At 44.6% G+C, this 18,475-nt stretch overlaps 1 protein-coding gene across 8 annotated transcripts in view; it reads left to right on the top strand.

Annotated features, from left to right (window-relative positions):
- Nucleotides 1–2,848: 2,848 nt before the first annotated feature.
- The window catches only part of Atp8a2 (ATPase phospholipid transporting 8A2), a 592,551-nt gene continuing 576,924 nt past the window's right edge, over nt 2,849–18,475 (top strand). For 4 of the 8 annotated variants that reach the window (XM_076545119.1, XM_076545115.1, XM_076545117.1 and 1 more), the window contains exon 1: nt 2,894–3,103. In XM_076545119.1, coding sequence (XP_076401234.1) covers nt 3,007–3,103 — 97 coding nt within the window. In that variant the 5' untranslated portion in view covers nt 2,894–3,006. Of the gene's footprint in view, nt 3,104–18,475 lie in introns of all 8 variants that reach the window. The other 4 variants (XM_076545122.1, XM_076545120.1, XM_076545123.1 and 1 more) reach the window with 3 other exon arrangements.

The following is an 18,475-nucleotide window of genomic DNA, read 5'->3' as shown; positions in this document are numbered from 1 at the left end:
GTGAATATTTATAATTTTAATTGTGCCATTTTTAAAATCTTGTTGAGATGCAATTCACATTTGTCTGACTGAAGTTTACAGTTCAGGTGGTTTTTTATTGTATTTTCTGTCCGCTTCAACTCCATCATTAACTTTCATCCCCTCATTTCTTACCTCCATCACTCTCTCACCTTCAGCTACCTGTTCTCTGCTTCTCTGTATTTTCCTATTCTGAATAGTTCATATAGAGGTGACTTGGGATTGGTGGATTTTTGTGGTCTCATTCTGGGGCAAGCTCAGGGTTTGGTGTGATTTCAAGCCCTGATCTTAGGGTCAAGTCAGGGTCAGGGTGTTTTTCCTTGGCCCTTTTTACCCTACAAAAGAATGACAGCAAATAGAAATTGGATCTTATTTAGCTCTTTAAAACACATCTAACTATTTAGACCCCAAACTATAGCACTGTCTGGTGGGGTTATCAGTAGATGTACTGTGGTACACAGGATCACTCAACACAAAGGGCATTTGGGAAAGGGTCAAGAAATGTACATGGCTAAAAGTTTCTGCAATTTATGAACACTATATAGACCTGAAAAGTGTAAGTATATTCTAATTGCAACAACAGCTAACACCATCAACAAAAATACAAAGAGATATAATGAGATTCCAACAGACAAAGTAGAATGGTGTGTGTGTGTGTGTGTGTGTGTGTGTGTGTGTGTGTGTTGGTTTGAATAAGAATGGCCCTCTAGGCTCATGTGTTTGAACACGTGGTCCCCAGGGTGGCCTTGTTGGAGGAAGACTGTCACTGGAGGCAGGCTTTGAGTGTTTAAAGGCCCGCACCATCAGAGATTCATGCCATTTCCAGTTGCTCTCTCTAGTTCACACCTGCTGTCTGAAGATGTGAGCTCTCAGCTTCCTGCTCCAGCAGCACTCATGCTGTCTCTCTGCTATCATGGGCTCATCTTTCTGGAACCATAAGCCAAAATAAAATCTCTTCTTCTTAAGCTACCTTGGTCATGGTGTTTTATCATCGCAACAGAAAAGTAACTATACAGTGTTCAAAGAACCCAAGATAGCAAACCTGGGAATGAGGTAACCGTCTTGACTCTGATTATTTCTCCTGTAAGTACATATGCCACATCTTACTGTGTTGGTTACTTTGTATCACTGTGACAGAAACAGGGAAGGACTTTTCTTTGAACATGGTTAGAAAGCATTCAGTCTATCATGGCAGGGAAAGTGTGGATGAGCAGTTGTCCTCATGGCAGAGGGAAAACAGACAGGATTGTTGTGGAATATTAATTTAACTAGGCAAAGATGGGTTACATTTGTTTATGCTGCAGACTATTACTATATAAAGGTGTGTTGCTTTTATTTAGGCTGCATTAGTTTAATTATGTAAAGATGTGTTGCATTTGTTTCACCGTGCCTGCCTAAGGCATCTGGTTGTTCCAATAAAGAGCTGAATGGCCAGTAGCTAGGCAGAGAAAGGATAGGCAGGGCTAGTAGGCAGAGGGAATAAATAGGAGGAGAAATGTAGGTTACAAAAGAAGGAAGAAGAAGAATGAACAAGAGAAGAAGGCAGAGAAAATGAGGTACAGGCCCAGGGCAAGCCCCAGCCAGATGCCAGCCAGACAGAGAAGCAGGATAGGGTAGACAGCCGTAAGAAAGGTAATAAGCACCGGGGCAAAAGGTACACAGAGAGAAACAGGTTAGTTTAAGTTAAAAGCCAGAAATGTACCTATGCCAGGCTGAGCATTCATAACTAGTAAGTCTCTGTGTTATGATTTGGAAGCTAGTTGGGGGTCCCCCAAAGAAAAAGCCTGGTATGTGGGATGCTGGCCGGCATCTCATGGCATGAGGTTCGGCTCTCTGCTTTCGAGAGGAAGGACTCAGGATGGAGAGGAGTGAAGAGACTCAGCAGTGAAGGGTGCTTTGCCCCCTTTTGAGGCTGTAGTCAGGAGTTCACCCCAGAGGAGATGGCCAGTCACTCTCCTTTAGATTGGTGATTTCAGCATGTATGGGACAGTCTTGGATTGAATTCCATGCAGGGACAAAGGAGCTGGGGAAGGATGGGGGCAGGGTGGGGGTTCGACTGGAGAAGTATAATAATATGGACAATACAATTACAGATTCTGAGGAATAATGATAAACACTGGGGCAATCAGTATTCGGTTTAGAAAGCAGAGCAAGATAAATATTACTGAAACTTGGGGGTGGATTTGGCCCAAACACATTATATATACGTATGAATGTTAAATATATAAAATCATTATTGAAACTGTCTTCTCATCCAACTTTGTCTCTTGAGAGATTAGCCAGTACCCTAGGTTTTAATTTTACATTTTTTGATGTCTTAAAAATAGCTATGTTATTTATGCATATTTCCCTGAACATTTCATTTTTATTATTTTTGAGTGTTATAAAAGTCAATTGTTTGTCCTTTTACAAATCACTTATACTTACTCATATTTTCGATATTTACCCATGTTGTATTTATGCACAGCTCCTGAATTTTTCACTCCCCTATAATTATCAGCTGTGACTATTTAACTACCCCTTCTCCTCATTGCTTCCTAGTATGAGAAATGGTTGTCATGAATATTTTTCATGTGTTTCCTGTGACATCATGTGAGAGATTGTCTTGGGAGGTGTTTTCTCAAACTATAGGTCATGATACCTCAGTCATGAAAATCAATTACAGAAGCAAAGGAGGTTTAGGAGCATGTGAAGGCTGAAGCTCCAGGCTTCAACCAGCTCCGGATCTGTCCGGGATGTTTGTCCATCTCAGGTGTGTGGGTGCTCAGTGGGAAGCCACAAACAGGACGCTGTAGGCATTATGAAATGAGTACTGGCCTACCTGGGGACCTCACAAACGTTCCCATGGCAAAACAAGGAATCTAGAATGTCAGACACTGCGGCTGCTCGGTAGCTCCATCAGCTGCTTGCCAAGAGGATGGATGTGTGATCTGAGCATCTGGGCACTGTCACAAGCTGAGGTAGGTTCCCGAAAGTGAAGAAAAACACATGGGTGCAAAACGGAAGCCAATTGAGAGAGACTCGCGGGCTCAAAAGAAACAGCAGTGCCCTCTACCCCTGGAAAGGCACTTCATGACAAGCCAGGGTAAGGAATCAGAGCGCCTGTGCAAATTCCTGCAAGGAGGGTGGAAGATGTGAAAAATTAGAAAATGTCAGCATGTATCCCACATAGTAAGAGCAAGTGCGTTTTTGTTAAGCCAATTTCACCTGTAAGCATTCTGAGCTCCTGTACCGAGGTTCAGGCTATTTCTTACCCTGCACTGAGGTACAGGCTCACTCTTTTTTTCTTTTTTCTTGATTTTTAATTTTTAAGGCAGGGTTTCACTGTGTAGCCTTGACTGTCCTGAAACTCACCCTATAGACCAGGATGGCCTTGAACTAAGAGATCCATGAGGCACAGGATATTTTTTACCCCACACTGAGGTACAGGCTGTTTCTTACTCTGCACTGAGGTGCAGGGTATTTCTAATGGTGGTGGTGATGGTCAGAAGACAGATTTGGGGATGCGCCTGTGCACAGTTTTTCCATGTGAGTTTGTACTGGTGATCTTCCTGCATTCCTGCCCTGTAACCACACTGGCATGCGCAAAAAGAGATCCTTTGACTGTTGGCCATCTAGTTGGCTCTCAGTGGCATCTACCATGATGCCCACCTGAAAATTCAGCTTTCCTTTTCTTATTAATGCAAGTACTCCAGCTGTTCACTTCTGGCTGGTTGACTAGACTACAAATAATTAGTCCCAGTGGTGGCTTGTTTTCCCCACCTATGATGTCTTCTGACAGATAGAAGTTCTGGGCTTTAATGTCATTGGAATTCTTTTTTTTCCTTTATGGGTTTATATGGTACTTAAAACCGTGTTAAATGTTTTTAAGAAGACACAGGACATTCTTATCTATTGCATTATTGTAGTTTTAGCCTTTCTGATGGAAACAGACTTGTGTGGGATGCAAGAAATCCAGTATCTTTTTCTTTCTCCCCCTTTTTAATATGTGGAAACTCAGCAGTTTATTGACTGATCTGTTTATCCCTCACTGCTTGAGTTTGAACTGTTTTATGGAGCTTGCTGGTCTGTGTGTGTGTGTGTGTGTGTGTGTGTGTGTGTGTGTGTTTGGGCGCGTGCACACGTTACCAGGACTTGAACCCGGGCCTGGTACATGCTAGGCAAGTGCTCTACCATTGGCTTTACCCCCAGTCTCTCATGCTTCCTCCTTTTCACTTAATATGTGTTCAGCTTTTTCTGGTTGTTCTATGTGGAGTTGGGAAGAAGATATATATTTTTTATTTTAAAATTATATCTATGTATTTATTGTATGTGTGCACGTATGCACTCAAGCACACCATTATATGTGTGGAGGTCAGAGGACTGATTGTGGGAATTACTGTGTGGTCCTGGGGTTTGACCTGATCGTCAGGCTTGGTGGCAAAACCTGTTGAGCCGTCTTGAGCCCAGAAGGCAAATTGATTATTTTCAGTGTACAACGACCTTATACATTCTGCTTGGTTGGTTACATTCCTTAGGTAGTCATCCTTATTTTTGCCCATATCACTTGATTTGTACTGAGAATGACTACTGGAAATAAAATCTATTATTAATTTGATGTCTTAACATTTTCCTACCTTGTTTGCCAAAGTCCCTCCCTCCCTCCCTCCCTCCCTCCCTCCCTCCCTCCCTCCTCCCTCTCTCTCTCTCTCTCTCTCTCTCTCTCTCTCTCTCTCTCTCTCTCTCCCTTTCTTCTTTCCCTCCCTTCCTATTTCCCAACCAAATCCTGCTGTATTACCCAGGCTGGTCTCAAACTCAAGACCCTTCTCCCTCCTTATCCCCAGTGCTAGAGTTACAGGTATATACAGCCATGTCTTGCTTTTGTTTGCTGATTTCTAATATTATTGACTTCTAATTATTACCTATATAATAATCAATGAGCTTATTCTACTTTCTTTCCCCACTCATATTCATGCATTGTGATGACTTCCACCTAGTCAAAATATGCAATGGATGCCCTACTCAGGGACCCTTACCACGTTGTCCTTAGGTGTGCTTTTGAACACACTAAGTGCTTATGGTGCAGCCTTTTACTTTGCGTTAGAAAGAGTTCATCCTCAGGGCCTTGTGAGGATGGCATGCCTCGAGCATTTGCGTATGTGGTGCATTTCATGATTGTTGCTTATTAGCTTTTAGTAGCTTCTTTCCTTCTTTTTTTTGTTTTAAAATTTATTTTATGTGTGTAATTGTTTTGCCTACATGTATATGTATGTACCATGTGCATGCCCAGTGTTCAAAGGAGGTCTGACGAGGGCATCGGATCCCCTAGAAGAACTAGCGTTATGGATGGTTGTGTGAGCCACAGTGTGGGTTCTGGGAATCGATGCCAGGTCCTCTGAAAGAGAAACAAGGGCTCTCAACCACGGAGCCATCTCCCTGTAAGACATAAACCCCTGTAGCTTATGTCTTTAGGGAGCACCGCAGGCCCGTTCTTGCCTCCTCTTCCCTTCATATTCTGGCCCAGTGTCTCTCTGCATCCCTGTGCAGTGTTGCTTCTGTGTGCAGTCTTTTGTGTTACTCTTGGGTAACAGTCCAAGTCTTTTGCCCTTGTGAGTTACTTGGCTCCCTTTATATGTAAATAAAAGCTTTTAAAATTTTTTTGTTTTTTTTGTTTGTTTGTTTTTCAAGGCAGGGTTTCTCTGCTGTCCTGGACAAACAGGGTAGCCCTGGATGTTGTCCTGGAACTCACACACTGTAGACCAAGTTGGCTTCAAACTCCGAGATCTACCTTCCTCTTCCTCCTCAAGCGCTGGGATTAAAGGCATGTGCCACCACTGCCTGGCATAAATCTAAAAGCTTTAACTAGGCTATGTTTATTTCAACTTGTGCAGTCAGGTTTTGTTTAACTCAAGGAACATTCTCTTGTGCCAGAGTATAGCACAGGAGAAACTCTGCCAATGGTCTGTTTTAAATGTCAGTATACATGCCAGACCTTCATTTTTATCTTCTGTTTCAACTTTTTTTTTTCACTTTTAAGATGTATTTAATTCTTAATTGTGTGTAGTGTAGTGCTCACAGGGGCCAGAAGAGGGTGTCAGGTTGGAGTTACAGGCAGCTTTAAGTCTCCAGACATGGGTGCTGGGGCCCAAACTGTGCTCTGATGGAAGAGCAGTGCCAGACAGAGCTTGAGCCATCCCTCCAAGTCCCCATTTTGACATTTTCTCCTTCTTAATTTCTTGTTTATGTTCTTGGCTGTTTTTCTTCTATTATTTAATGCTCATTATAAAATTTACATTTGAGTCTATTCTTCCTTTGCTCACCAGTAATTAACTTGCCTTTCATTTCTGAGATGATGTTACCTTTTGCTATATTTTATTTCCTCATTTTAATGGGATTTTATTCACTTCTTCCTGCTTGCAAGTGTTCTGTTGCCAAGCCATACCGCTAGCACCAGAGCACATTGGATCTTGTTCGAGTACTGTGCTCGAGTTTCCTCCTGTGGCTTGAGGTGGGTACTGGGCACTGAGTTCTTTGGTGTAAATGGTTTGGTTCTCATTTTCTGGGTTTTGTAGCTAGAGTTTTCCTGCCTTGCCCACAGCCTGGACAAATCTGTCACCCGCCAGTCCCACAGCTGCTCAGACCCAACCAAGTAAACACAGAGACTTATATTGCTTACAAACTGTATGGCCGTGGCAGGCTTCTTGCTAACTGTTCTTATAGCTTAAATTAATCCATTTCCATAAATCTATACCTTGCCATGTGGCTTGTGGCTTACCAGCATCTTCACATGCCGCTTGTCATGGCGGTGGCTGGCAGTGACTCTCTCTGCCTTCCTGTTCCAATTCTCCTCTCTGTTAGTCCTGCCTATACTTCCTGCCTGGTCACTGGCCAATCAGTGTTTTATTTATTGATCAATCAGAGCAATTTAACATACAGACCATCCCACAGCAGGGTTTTGTTTTGTTTTGTTTTTTCTTCAGTAGGTTTCCATGTGTGTATCAGCCAGCTCTTTATTTTTTAACAACGACAACAAATTACCACAAAAGTTACTTGCTTAAGACCAAAATTTCAGTGACTTATAAGTATGTATTGCTGAGTAAATGGATCTTCAGGTGCCTTACTTAGCTCATTCATGAAGCCACATTCAGCTGCTGGGTTGGCAGATGACAGGGCCCTGCTGGGATGGATAGCTTGGCCCCTTTGTCCCTGTAGCCTTTTGTGCTAAAGGTGGCATCCTAAGAAGGTATCAGTGGAAACTGTGACCATGTGTGAGGCCTCATCTCAGGTCTTCCAGAGTGGCAATTCCATTGTGTCCTGGCAAATGGAATCATGGTATTAGCCAAGATTCAAAGGAAGGAGAAATCAAGTCCCCAATCACATAATGAAGGGGCTTATGTAGCTGAGAAGAGGGATTGGTGCATCCATCCTAGTGAATAATTTAGTACAGAAAATTCCTGGTTCAAGGGGACATTGTGTATAAAAGATTCATCAGATACTGCATGTTATTTTTTTGAAGGATGCTAAGGAGACAGGTCCTATGTCCCTGGCACTCTTTTATCTTTGGAAAATTGAACCAATTTCTATTCAGCTTTAGTTTATTTTTTATTGCATTACTAACTTTGCAAAAGGGACCTAACTCACTTGCCAATCTTAGTTCCCCATGGTGCCAGCTCAGGTCTTGCACATAGTTTAAACCCTCCCTGTGTTCAGACTTTGAGGCATCAACAGTCATTTTCAGCATCATCACCCTGGGGAAGGAGTTTTCTTCCTTATTGGGTTTTTATTTGGATTTATTTCTGAGACAAGTCTTACCTTCTATCCCAGATTGGCCTTGAACTCTCATCCTGCCTCGGCCTCCCTAGTGCAGGAATTGCAGGCATGTAGCAGCATGCTGGCTTAATTTTAGGCAAATCTTAAACCCTTGTGTCTTGGTTGCTTTTCTATTCCTGTGATAAGATACCACGATGAAGAAAGAGTCTGATTGGGCTTCTGGGTTCAGAGAGTCCATGATGGCAGAGTGAAGGCATGGTGACAGGTGTCTGGAGCTGGAGCTGAGAGCTCACATTCTGACTCACAAGCAGGCACAAAAGGCACACTGGGAATGGGGTGAGTGTTTTGAAACCTCCAAGCCTACCTTCAGTGACATATCCCGTCCAACAAGGCCACACCTCCTCATCCTTCCCAAGCAGCTGGGAACCAAACATTTAAACATAAGAGGCTATGGGTGTAGCTAGAGTTTTCCTGCCTTGCCCACAGTCAGGACAAATCTTTGTCACCCGCCAGTCCCACAGCCGCTCAGACCCAACCAAGTAAACACAGAGACTTATATTGCATACAAACTGTATGGCCGTGGCAGGCTTCTTCCTAACTGTTCTTTTATCTTAAATTAATCCATTTTCATAAATCTATACCTTGCCACGTGGCTGGTGGCTTACCGGCGTCTTCACATGCTGCTGGTCATGGTGGCAGCTGGCAGTGTCTCTCTGCCTCAGCCTTCTGCTTCCCAGAATTCTCCTCTCTCCTTGTCCCACTTACTTCCTGCCTGGCCACTGGCCAACAGTGTTTTATTTATTGACCAATTAGAGCAATTTGACATACAGACTGTCCCACAGCATATGGGGGGCCATTCTCATTCAAACCACCACACCTTGCTTTCTTTATAATCTCCATGGTGACTTCCCCAGTCTCCTCACAAAGGCTGGGGCTGGGAACTTAGTTATATCTTTCCTGGAAGTTGCTATTTATTTTCCTACATTCAGGTTATTTGAGGTCTATAGTCCTTTTGTCTCCAGTTTCTGCAGCTCACATAGAATAATCTGTCCTTCACTGTTTGCTGAGCATTGTGGCAAGGTTCAGCTGTTGATGGCCACTACTGTCTTGGCCCTCTGGGCATCCATCCTTTCGAAGACTCATTATTTCTGTCCTCTTGCTTTCTGTGTTGGACTTCTTCTAAATAACCTTTTCAGATTTTCTGACAAATACTCTCCCCAGCTGAAACTGCCATTTTTACTTAAGGTATGTTTTTGTTTTGGATTTCCAGCTTACCCAGGGAGTTCAGTTATGCTCACATTGGGTTTCTTGGGGAAATACTGCCTTAGAGAATCTTTGCCCATCTTACAAGTTTCCTCATGGCTCACGGGTCTCATTTTGGCTCACTGCTTTTTCTTGAAAATGGTTCCCATCTCCTTTACCCCCTCACCCCAGCTCCCTCGGTACCTTTTCTGTAAACTTTCTTTAACGTTTTCAAATGATGGTCACTTATCAGGCCCACTGCAATGGTCTTCATGGTCACTGGGCTGTCGCTAGCCTGATCCGAAAGAAACATTAAACAGAGCAGAAGAGCTTCACGAGCAGTGTGGAAACACGGGACATAAGTTGTAGACAGACTGAGCACTTACGTAACTATTACCTGTGACACACACTAGGCAGCCCAGGGTAGGGCCTGAGTCAGAGCCGTTTGTACCACGTGGGGCTGCCTCTGAGGGCACAGCTGCCAGGCTTATTTGATTGAGCACATTGTGATCCGATCTGGTATCAACAGAGGCTTTCTTTAATACATTTATTCGTTGTCTCAGCGGATGAGGCTGATGACAAGCACAAAAGCCTGTCATCTATTTATAGCTCGAGTGTGGTGTGTGTGGTTCCAGCTCGAAGTGCAAGACATCTTTTGGGCCCTCTGAGTCCTCTCCCCAGCTCCCCAGAGCCTGTTCTGTAGATTTTAGTCATTTTGCTGAGTGATCTCCAAGCTGCCAGTTTTCTGATGCAAAGACTTTTTAAGTACCCATCCTCTCATTTTCCCACAAGGCTGACTCATATTTGTCTTCTGCCCTTGACTTCCACGTTTCTCTTTTATTGACATAATTTGCCATTTATTAGGAATGCCTGTAACCTAAGCCTTCCTATATCCCTCAGAACAGGATGGTTATTATTCTGTTTGGAGGGAGAGAAACTGGAATGACTAGGGCCAGCTCACAGCTGGAAGTAGCACCATGAGGGAAATACAGACCTCTTATTGGATAGCTCCGATAGTTAAGGTCATTGAATCACCACATGGGAAAACTAGGCAAATGCCTTCGATTGCGGATATGTTGTGGGGAGTTACTTACATTTATTTTTGCTTGTTTCGTGTGTGTGTGTGTGTGTGTGTGTGTGTGTGTGTGTGTGTCTGTCTGTCTGTCTGTCTGTCTGTCTGCACACGTGCATGCCATGGCATGCTCATGGAGATCAAAGGACAACTTTCATCTCACTGTCTGAGTCCCAGGGATGAAATTTCAGTCATCAGGTTAGGCAGCATGCACTGTCCCCACTGGGCTGTCATGCAGGGCTGGTTTGGGGCAGGGGTGTTTAATAGAAATCTGTTTTTCCCTGTAGACCTTTGGGATGATTCTGAGGGTTAGCAGAACATCCTTTCTGTGAGCAGGACCTGGATGGCACATGCTTGTATAACTTAGTTCTCTAGAGAAGTTGGGGCTACATAATAATCTGTCCAAACAAACACTTTTTTCTATGGCCTAGGGGAGAGAACAGGAAATAATTCTGAAAATTTTAAATTTCAGAAAAAGATCTCCCAAAGGGTACAGCAGAGTGGCTGAAAATGCAGAATCATGAAGTGTTTCATGGATATGGCAGCAGACTAATGTTGCTTCCTACTTGAGTGGTCACATGACAGAGACAGACGTATACAGAGCTCTCTGCCTACTTGTCCTGAGTCTGCAGCAGTGGCCACCTTGTTAGCCAGTGTCCCTTCAGTCTTAAGTCTGAAAGACAAAGAGCAGGAGGTCCGTGGGGATGGTTTTTCAGGAAGCCAAATGGCTCCATCCCTGAGAAGGCCACATAAACACTTCTGAAGGCCACATAAACACCTTAAACATAAACAGACTATGTTCGCCAGTGGTAGAGACAGATGTGGCTTTTCAATGAGTTCTGTGCAATGATTTTATCAGGCCCTGGAGCAACCTACATTAATTTGGTGGCTTCATAGCTAAGCAGGCAGAATGTCTTCAACCCCATCTCTGGGTCCCCAGTTGCCCAGTGGTCTTCTTCTGCAGAGTTCATAACGTGTTAGGCACATCTTACCTGTCCCTCCCTTTGCCCTCTAAACATCCGGGGAGAAGTGCACAGCCCCCTTTTGCAGAAGGATTAAGGAATAAGTGAAGGATAAGAGAGATCTGGGTCCAGATTACACATCTCTATTTAAAAATAAGATGTCTTGTTCCCCCAATTCATTAATAAGACATTTCAGCACCCCTCAGCCCCTGCTCTGAAAAGAAATACATGCCTATTGGGAAAATTTGAAAACCACAGAAGGGAAGGAGGGAGGAAGGAGGGAAACATTAATGCTATGGTGAGATCATCCCATGGTTCTCCATTACTGTTTTGATTGAACATTTTAAAATGCAATGTCCTAGTGAAATATTAGCAGAAAGACTTTGGTATAGGAGCATTTCCTGGTGTGACTTGAGCACATGGATCTGTTATGAAGATCAGGGTTGAAAACCTTACCATGAAAACAAGTTAAAGACCGAAACCATAAATGATATTGCTTTCCCAACAGTTTCTCAGGTGATGGAGGAAGACCATTCCAAACAGTGTTATAGAATACACATGGTAGAAATGGACAGCTGTGTCCTCTCTCATCACATTCTTAATTCTGCCCCCCCCCCAGCTTAGGAAACCTTTACTATCCTTCTAGAGCCATTGTCCAAAAGGGATGAAGGGTTCGAGTTTGAAAAGGGAGAACACAGAAAATAACTTGATGAAATGGGTCACTGCTTTAAAGGGTGGCCAAGATGAAGAGGTTCTCCAACATGAATTCCATAGAGCTCAAGATGACCTGAAAGAGTCTGACAGCACAAAGTATTTGGTCTTCTGTAGACTTGCTTTTATCTCCTGGGACCTGTGCTACCTGTGGCTGTCACCGTGAACAGCCTCTTCTGACTCCTGCGAGCTCGGTGGCCTGTTAAGTCTTGGTCCCTCAAGCTTTGTCCAGGGAGTGCGTGAGGGCACAGTGTGAGAGACAGGTGGCTCAGGTAACCACAGTCTCTGTATCTCAGAGCACCCAGGCCTTGCCCTGGCTCAGTGGTTCATCGCCTTTGGGTATCTGACGGCCATGCTCTTTAAGAAGTTCTGTGTGGGTTAACCATAGTCAGCCGCTGAAAGTGCTAACATTTATTCAGGAAGCTCTAACAAATAATTGTTGTCGGGGTGGGGATTCCCTTGCCCAGCTCAAAACAAAACAAAAATGAAAAGAAAAACACAATATAGTGTGAATAAAGTACCAATTAGAGAAAAATAGACTCGAGAATATCAATGGACAGGCATGGTGGTGCATGTGTTTAGTTCCGGCACTCAGGCGGCAGAGGCAGGCAGAACTAAGAGTTTGAGGCCAGCCTAGTCTACAGAGTTCCACGGTTACATAGTGAGACCCTGAGACTTTGTCTCAAAAAACAAAACAAAACAACAACAAAAAAAAAACCACAAAATGAATACTATGACCAACAAGCATGAAAAAGTATGTAACTTTTCTGAGCACAGCTCTGCTTTCCAAATGGGCACTTGATGCCCCGACCAGCTGCACTGGCAGCAGGAGCCGCTGGCTGAACTACGAGGCCGCTTGTCTGTTCTCCGGGGACTCTGTCCTTAAGTGGAGCTCTCTCTGCCCTTGGCCTTCCTGGATGTGTGCTTTTTCAGTTTTCTAAGTCTTTATGGGTCTTTCCCATCCCCTGAGCTTTTTCTCCTCTCTCTAAGGGAGGAGGGAAGGAAGATGTGTGTGCAGGAGTCCCGCAGTCTGCTGAGTAAGCCTGGGTGCTAGAGGGAAGGAGGAGAGAAGGAGGGAGGGGCAGGGGTGGGGTGAGTCGAGGCCTGAAGAGGCGGCATTGCCTTTACTTGAATGCTCGGGGCCCTGTAGACCTGGTGACCTCCTCCAGCCAATGAGGTCTCCTCCACCAGAGACACCATCGCAACGTGCAAGGGAAGGTTTGGGGGTTCGTCCTGATCTGAAGGCAGCATATGAGTCTTCTAGTCTATGACATTTGGAAGTCAGCCATGCTCTTGTCTCTGTCCCCTGAGAGCTGGGATGGCAGGTGTGCATCAATCCCGCTTGTTCCCGGTCTTTATTCATAAGTGAGCACTTTGTTCTCCATAAATGAGAGGAGAACTGGGCTGAGAATACCTACTAGACTTTGTTTTTCTAAAGTTCAGTCACCAATGTTGGTACTGTTTTCCGGGGAAGAATAATTGGATTCATTCTGGCAAATATTCAGATGTGTGTCACAAAGGGAGCTGCTCAAAAGCAGTCAGGATATGTTCAAGTAGCCTGTGGCAGCCAGGGCCACCCACTCTCTTGTGGGTTGCATCTAGGTAGGATGCACAAGCGGTAGAGAGGGAACCAATCTTGGCCTCTGAGCTTTCGCACTCATGCCTGGTCTAGATCAGACCTATAAAGTGCTAGCTCCTCCCCTTCTCACTGGCCATCACATTCAGAAGGGTCTGAGACTGCTCCATTCCCCCAGTGTGCAACCACAGCGGTTTTGAATGCTAAATTCTTCAGAACTAGCCTTGGCTGAAATGTGTCTGCCTTTGCTGTCTCTTCATATTCAGAGGAAAAAACAGAAAGCAGTGAGGGCAAGATGTGGACGTACACAAACACCACCGAGCTGAAGTAATTTTAGCCCCATGAACACCATGGAGCTGAACTAACTTTGCAATGTCAATTTGCAAACTAACTTTGCAATGTCAATTTCACAAACTACCTTTAAATTTTGCCCATGTAAGAAATTCTCACCGAGGAGCCCATCTGCCAAGGTGGAGATGTTCCTGCTCATCTCACTTCCAGGACCTTTGGTGAGGCTGAGAGGAGAAAGGAGGAGGAGGAGTGTGTGTGTGTGTGTGTGTGTGTGTGTGTGTGTGTGTGTGTGTGTGTGTGTGTGTGTACAAGCACATGCCTTTGTGTGTTTAGTAAGTTCTTGCATAGGGTGCTCTGAGGTTTCTCCCATTCCCCTTTTCTCAAAGTGATAAGAATTCCCGTGGCCCTAATCAAGCTGCAGTCCAGATGCCAGAGGGAGGGAAGAGACACGTTGATTGTAACTGACAGCATCAGGCTCCATCAACAAAGAGAAAGCAAAGACTGCTGGGTGTTCTTCTGAGTGCTGAGGCCCAGCCCCCAAAGCTGCAGGGCTTGTGTCTGCTCTTGGGGAAATCAGAAGAAGTGCAGGGTCCTGCTATGGATGCACTCCTTCCCAGGCTTTGTCGGCTGGCATCATCCTGCCCCATTCCTCTTCATCTAAACAGTGCATACTTCTCTCCATAATTTCATCATAAAACACTCCAGCCCTTTATTAGATCTCATCTGCATTTTCCCAGCTGCAATGGGCCAAAGCTGCTGTAGCTCAGGAAATCTGCCCTGGGACCAATCCTTTCATCTTTGGCTAGCATCTGCACACTCAGTAGACCCCTCATTTCATGGAACTCTTAGGCTCAAAAGTTTGACTTAACACAAGATTTAGCTTTCAAATACTGTATATTTCTTTTTTAACATAATTTTAAAAGTTGATCCTTTGGAAATTTCACATCATGCCCCCCAATCCCACTCATTTCCTAGTTCCTCCATGTCCACCCTTGTAGCCTCCCTCACAAAAGAAAAGCATATTTGTCTGTGCCCGAGTGTATGAATGTGCGCCATGTGCATCCAGGAGCCCCGGAGGGCAGAACAGCACATTGGGTCCCTGGAACTGGAGTGGCATATAGTTGTGAACCATGTGGGTGCTGAGAATTGAACCCAGGTCCTCTGCAAGACCTGTAAGTACTCTGAACTGCTGAGATACCTCTCCAGTCCCGAATAACACAGTTTTAAAATGACTGCCTGAAAGGACCCAAGCCAAGGTGCTGGACTCTCCATGTGGTTAAAAATCTCCACCCATCCCAGGACAGAGCCCACACAGTTCTGTCAGTGTTCTTGGTACCTCTCGTAGAAGCTGGATTAACTGTGCATGTGGCTACCCTGGTGGTCTCTAGCTAGGAGAGTAAAGAAGCACAGCTGACTGCCTGTCCTTCCAGAAGGATCCTGCTCACCTCAGCTTCCAGCATTCAGTCTGAATATGTGCTCTTAACACAAGCGGGTGTGAAACTGTGCACACACCATAGTACTCCAGCAGCGTTTAATGGCGGATAGAAAATGAAGCTGTGTCCCTGCATCTGTTGGTTCTTGCATCCTATAATGGATTCAATTAACCACAGATGGAAAATAGACGAAAACAGTTTGTATCTGTGCTGAACACACACAGACTTTGTTTTCTTGTCATTATTTCCTAAACAATGCAATCTTATAATTATTTGTATGACATTTGCATTGTATTGGGTATCACAAGCTACTTAGAATGATGCAAGGAGTCCATCCAGCCTTTTGACATTGCACTATGACATTGCCATCTACAAAAATGTAGGACCACCATTACAAATATCCTGGGACACATGTGGCCTATGGGCCATAGGTTGGGCATATCTGAAAATTATTCTTGAGGAAGCATATGGGATCTACGCAAATACTACACAATGTTATACTGAGGGTTTGAGTACCTGTGCATCTTGGTCTCTGCAGGCATTCAGGAACCAGTCTTTGGAGAGAGAAGGGCTCATGCTTTATAGATGCATGCTGTAGGAACCCACCGTGACAGCACATGAGTCCAGTCAGTCTCTCTCTGATGCAGAGTAGGATGACAGTGATAACATGTATAATGGTGGCTTCTTATAAGCCACTCAGTGGAGAGCAAGCAGGTCTTCCTACTTTTCCTGTGCATTTCCCTGCGCTGCGCTTCCTCTTCTGCCGCCGACTCAGTAGCAGACACTGGCTAAAGCAGTACGGGACTCAACCTGTCTAAAAGCGGCATACGTGTTCAAAGTTTCCTTGCTCCAACGCAAAAGTGAGCTCGGATGTGCAAAGGCTCCCACCGTCACTGAAAGACCAGACCATGAAGTAGCCTCCCCTTGCCATCCAGGATTCCTTGGGGTACTTCCTCACTAGGCTGAGTTGCATATCGGTGTGCCTGCTGCTTCAGCTGGCTTTCCTCTGAGTGGCAGGCCTGAGGCTTGGGATCCACAGTTTTCCTCCCTGTCAGTCTAGGGTCCTCTGAGAGACTGGAGTCCTTGGGCAGTGATCATCCGGAGGGCCTTTGCATCTATTGAAAGCTTGCCATTCACTGCAGTGTGGCTGGCCCTGGAGGGCACTGTGCTGAGTGAAATAACGGAAACATAGAAAGGACAAATGTGGATCGTCACGTGAGGATGCCAAATAATGACCCAATCTCCAGAGGATACGCTAGTGACCACTGGTCTAGGGAGGCTAGGAAGAGGACAGGGAGAGAATATGGCTACCAGGGACAGGGTGTATAGATCGGGGGGCTCTTTCCCAGTACTCTAGACCACATTCAAGATTACCAATATTTGGTTGTGCATTTCAAAATAAGCAGAGGAGAAGGTTTCCAATGTTGATGAAGACTGTACATCTCTGTGGTGCTGACCATACAAATTGATCTGACATCATATCTCACGTTCTTCGTCACACTGTGTGCTGTGAACACACATAGTGACTGTGTGCTGCCGGAAATACCAAATGTGAAAGCTACAGAAGAAAAAGTCATGCTTTTTCTTGTATCCCCCAGGGATTGAGGTAGTGATAAGGGTGGGGTAGGAGGGTGGCGCCTCAGGAGCCCGCCCTCTCTCTAAGCTGCTCCGGGGTGATTTATATGGTCTGCAACGTTGCAGCCTTAGTTATGAAATGAAACTGGGTTCATGTCAGTAGGCAGTGAGATAAAAGGATCTTAATTGAGTTTATTATTTTTAAATTTTCTATTTATATGTATGATGCATATGTGGGCGTGTGTGTACCTTGGCACAGATGTGTAGGTCAGAGGGCAACACTGGAGTCGGTTCCCTCCTACCATTATCTGTCTGACACCAGATGCTTTATACAATGTGGATTTATTATTTTGTAACCATTGACTTTCAGAGTTTGAAGGGACCTACTCACAGCATTTTTACTGTGGAAAAACAAGGCCAAAATTCAGGTAGCGACTTGGCCAAGAAACCACACTCTTTATTTCACACATCCTTGGTGACAGTTTCATAAATGATCTACTTAATGATGAAGGAAGCAGATCAGTAAAAGACTGAGGGAAACAGAAATGAGCAGGGAAGGAGAGTGTTATGCATCAATCACCTTCCAAATTCCTTTGAAAATGGAAGATCAACTCCCTTTGGTGATACAGATTGGCCTAGAAAGACATACACAATGAAAATACAAAAACTGGCCTGTAAAATTTGTTTTGCTCTACATTGTAAGTAACTTAAATAATGCAGTTTGATCTTTCAGAAATAATATGTGTAGGCATGGTGGTACATGCCTATAATCACAGGACTCAGGAGGCTGAGGCAAGATTGGGAGTTTGAAGCCAGCTTGAGCCACATTGTGAGTTCAAGACTAACTTGGGATACATAGCAAGAATGCATATTTTAAAAAAGTGTTAAAAAGCTTATGTGTTTCTGCGACATTTCTAATGCCAGTATGTAAAAATTAAGAAATATTAAAAAACAAAACCAGAAGACTGCTGTTTGGGTGCATAGACATCAAGCCCTGAGCTTGTATGAAAAACAACAGAATGAGAAAATGTTTGATGAGCTGAAGTGAGGAGGCAGTTGCTATTTTGGCTTCAGATTTACTATGTAGCTCAGCACAGCCTTGAACCTGTGAGCATTTTGCCCTTGCCTCCCAAGTGCTGGGTTTACAGGTCTACACCATCATACCAATTTATGTGGTGTTGGGGATGAAATTCAAGGCCGTGTGCATGCTAGGCCTGTTCTGGCAAGCTGAGCTGTATCCCAGGCCTGGAAGCAGTTACTTTAGTCGTGGAAAATGAGATGAATGAAGACAGCGAGGGAGAATTCTCAGGGCCATGGTGAGCTGTGGTCCTAATTACTTTCCACCTGAGCTTCACATACTGGGAAACTGTGGGGGGCCATCCCACCCCCACTTTTTCCCCAGGGTTCTCTTGAGCAGAAGCAGCAGGAAATATTAGATAGAAATATAGAGAGGAGAGAAACAGATAGGAAATACAGGATAGCCTTGGGCGAGCCTGGATCCTACTCCATCGGGCCCTGACTGTCTCTGCCAAAGGGCTTTTAAAGGAATGCCAAGGGGGTGAAGCAAAAGACCTCCCTCAGCACAGCCAAGTGCAGACCATCTCAGACACACAGTACTCAGACCTGTGGTCCTGATCATCCTCTTTATACAGACCTACTGGGTAAAGCCACAAAGAAACCTGAATCGGCTCCAACAGGAAACAAGAATTCCCAAATACCCGTGTAGGCACAAGGTTACAGGCTTTTGTCCTTTGAAGCATGATAGGACAAGCATGGCACATTTCACAGCTCTTATCTAGAGCCAGGCTAATCACCCCATTCAAATGAATCAGGGTTCCAGGGTTCT

Source organism: Peromyscus maniculatus, chromosome 9, assembly GCF_049852395.1.
Source record: "Peromyscus maniculatus bairdii isolate BWxNUB_F1_BW_parent chromosome 9, HU_Pman_BW_mat_3.1, whole genome shotgun sequence".
Classification (NCBI taxonomy): Eukaryota; Metazoa; Chordata; class Mammalia; order Rodentia; family Cricetidae; genus Peromyscus; species Peromyscus maniculatus.
Note: the sequence above shows the minus strand (reverse complement) of the source record. Positions and strands in the feature narration are given on the sequence as shown.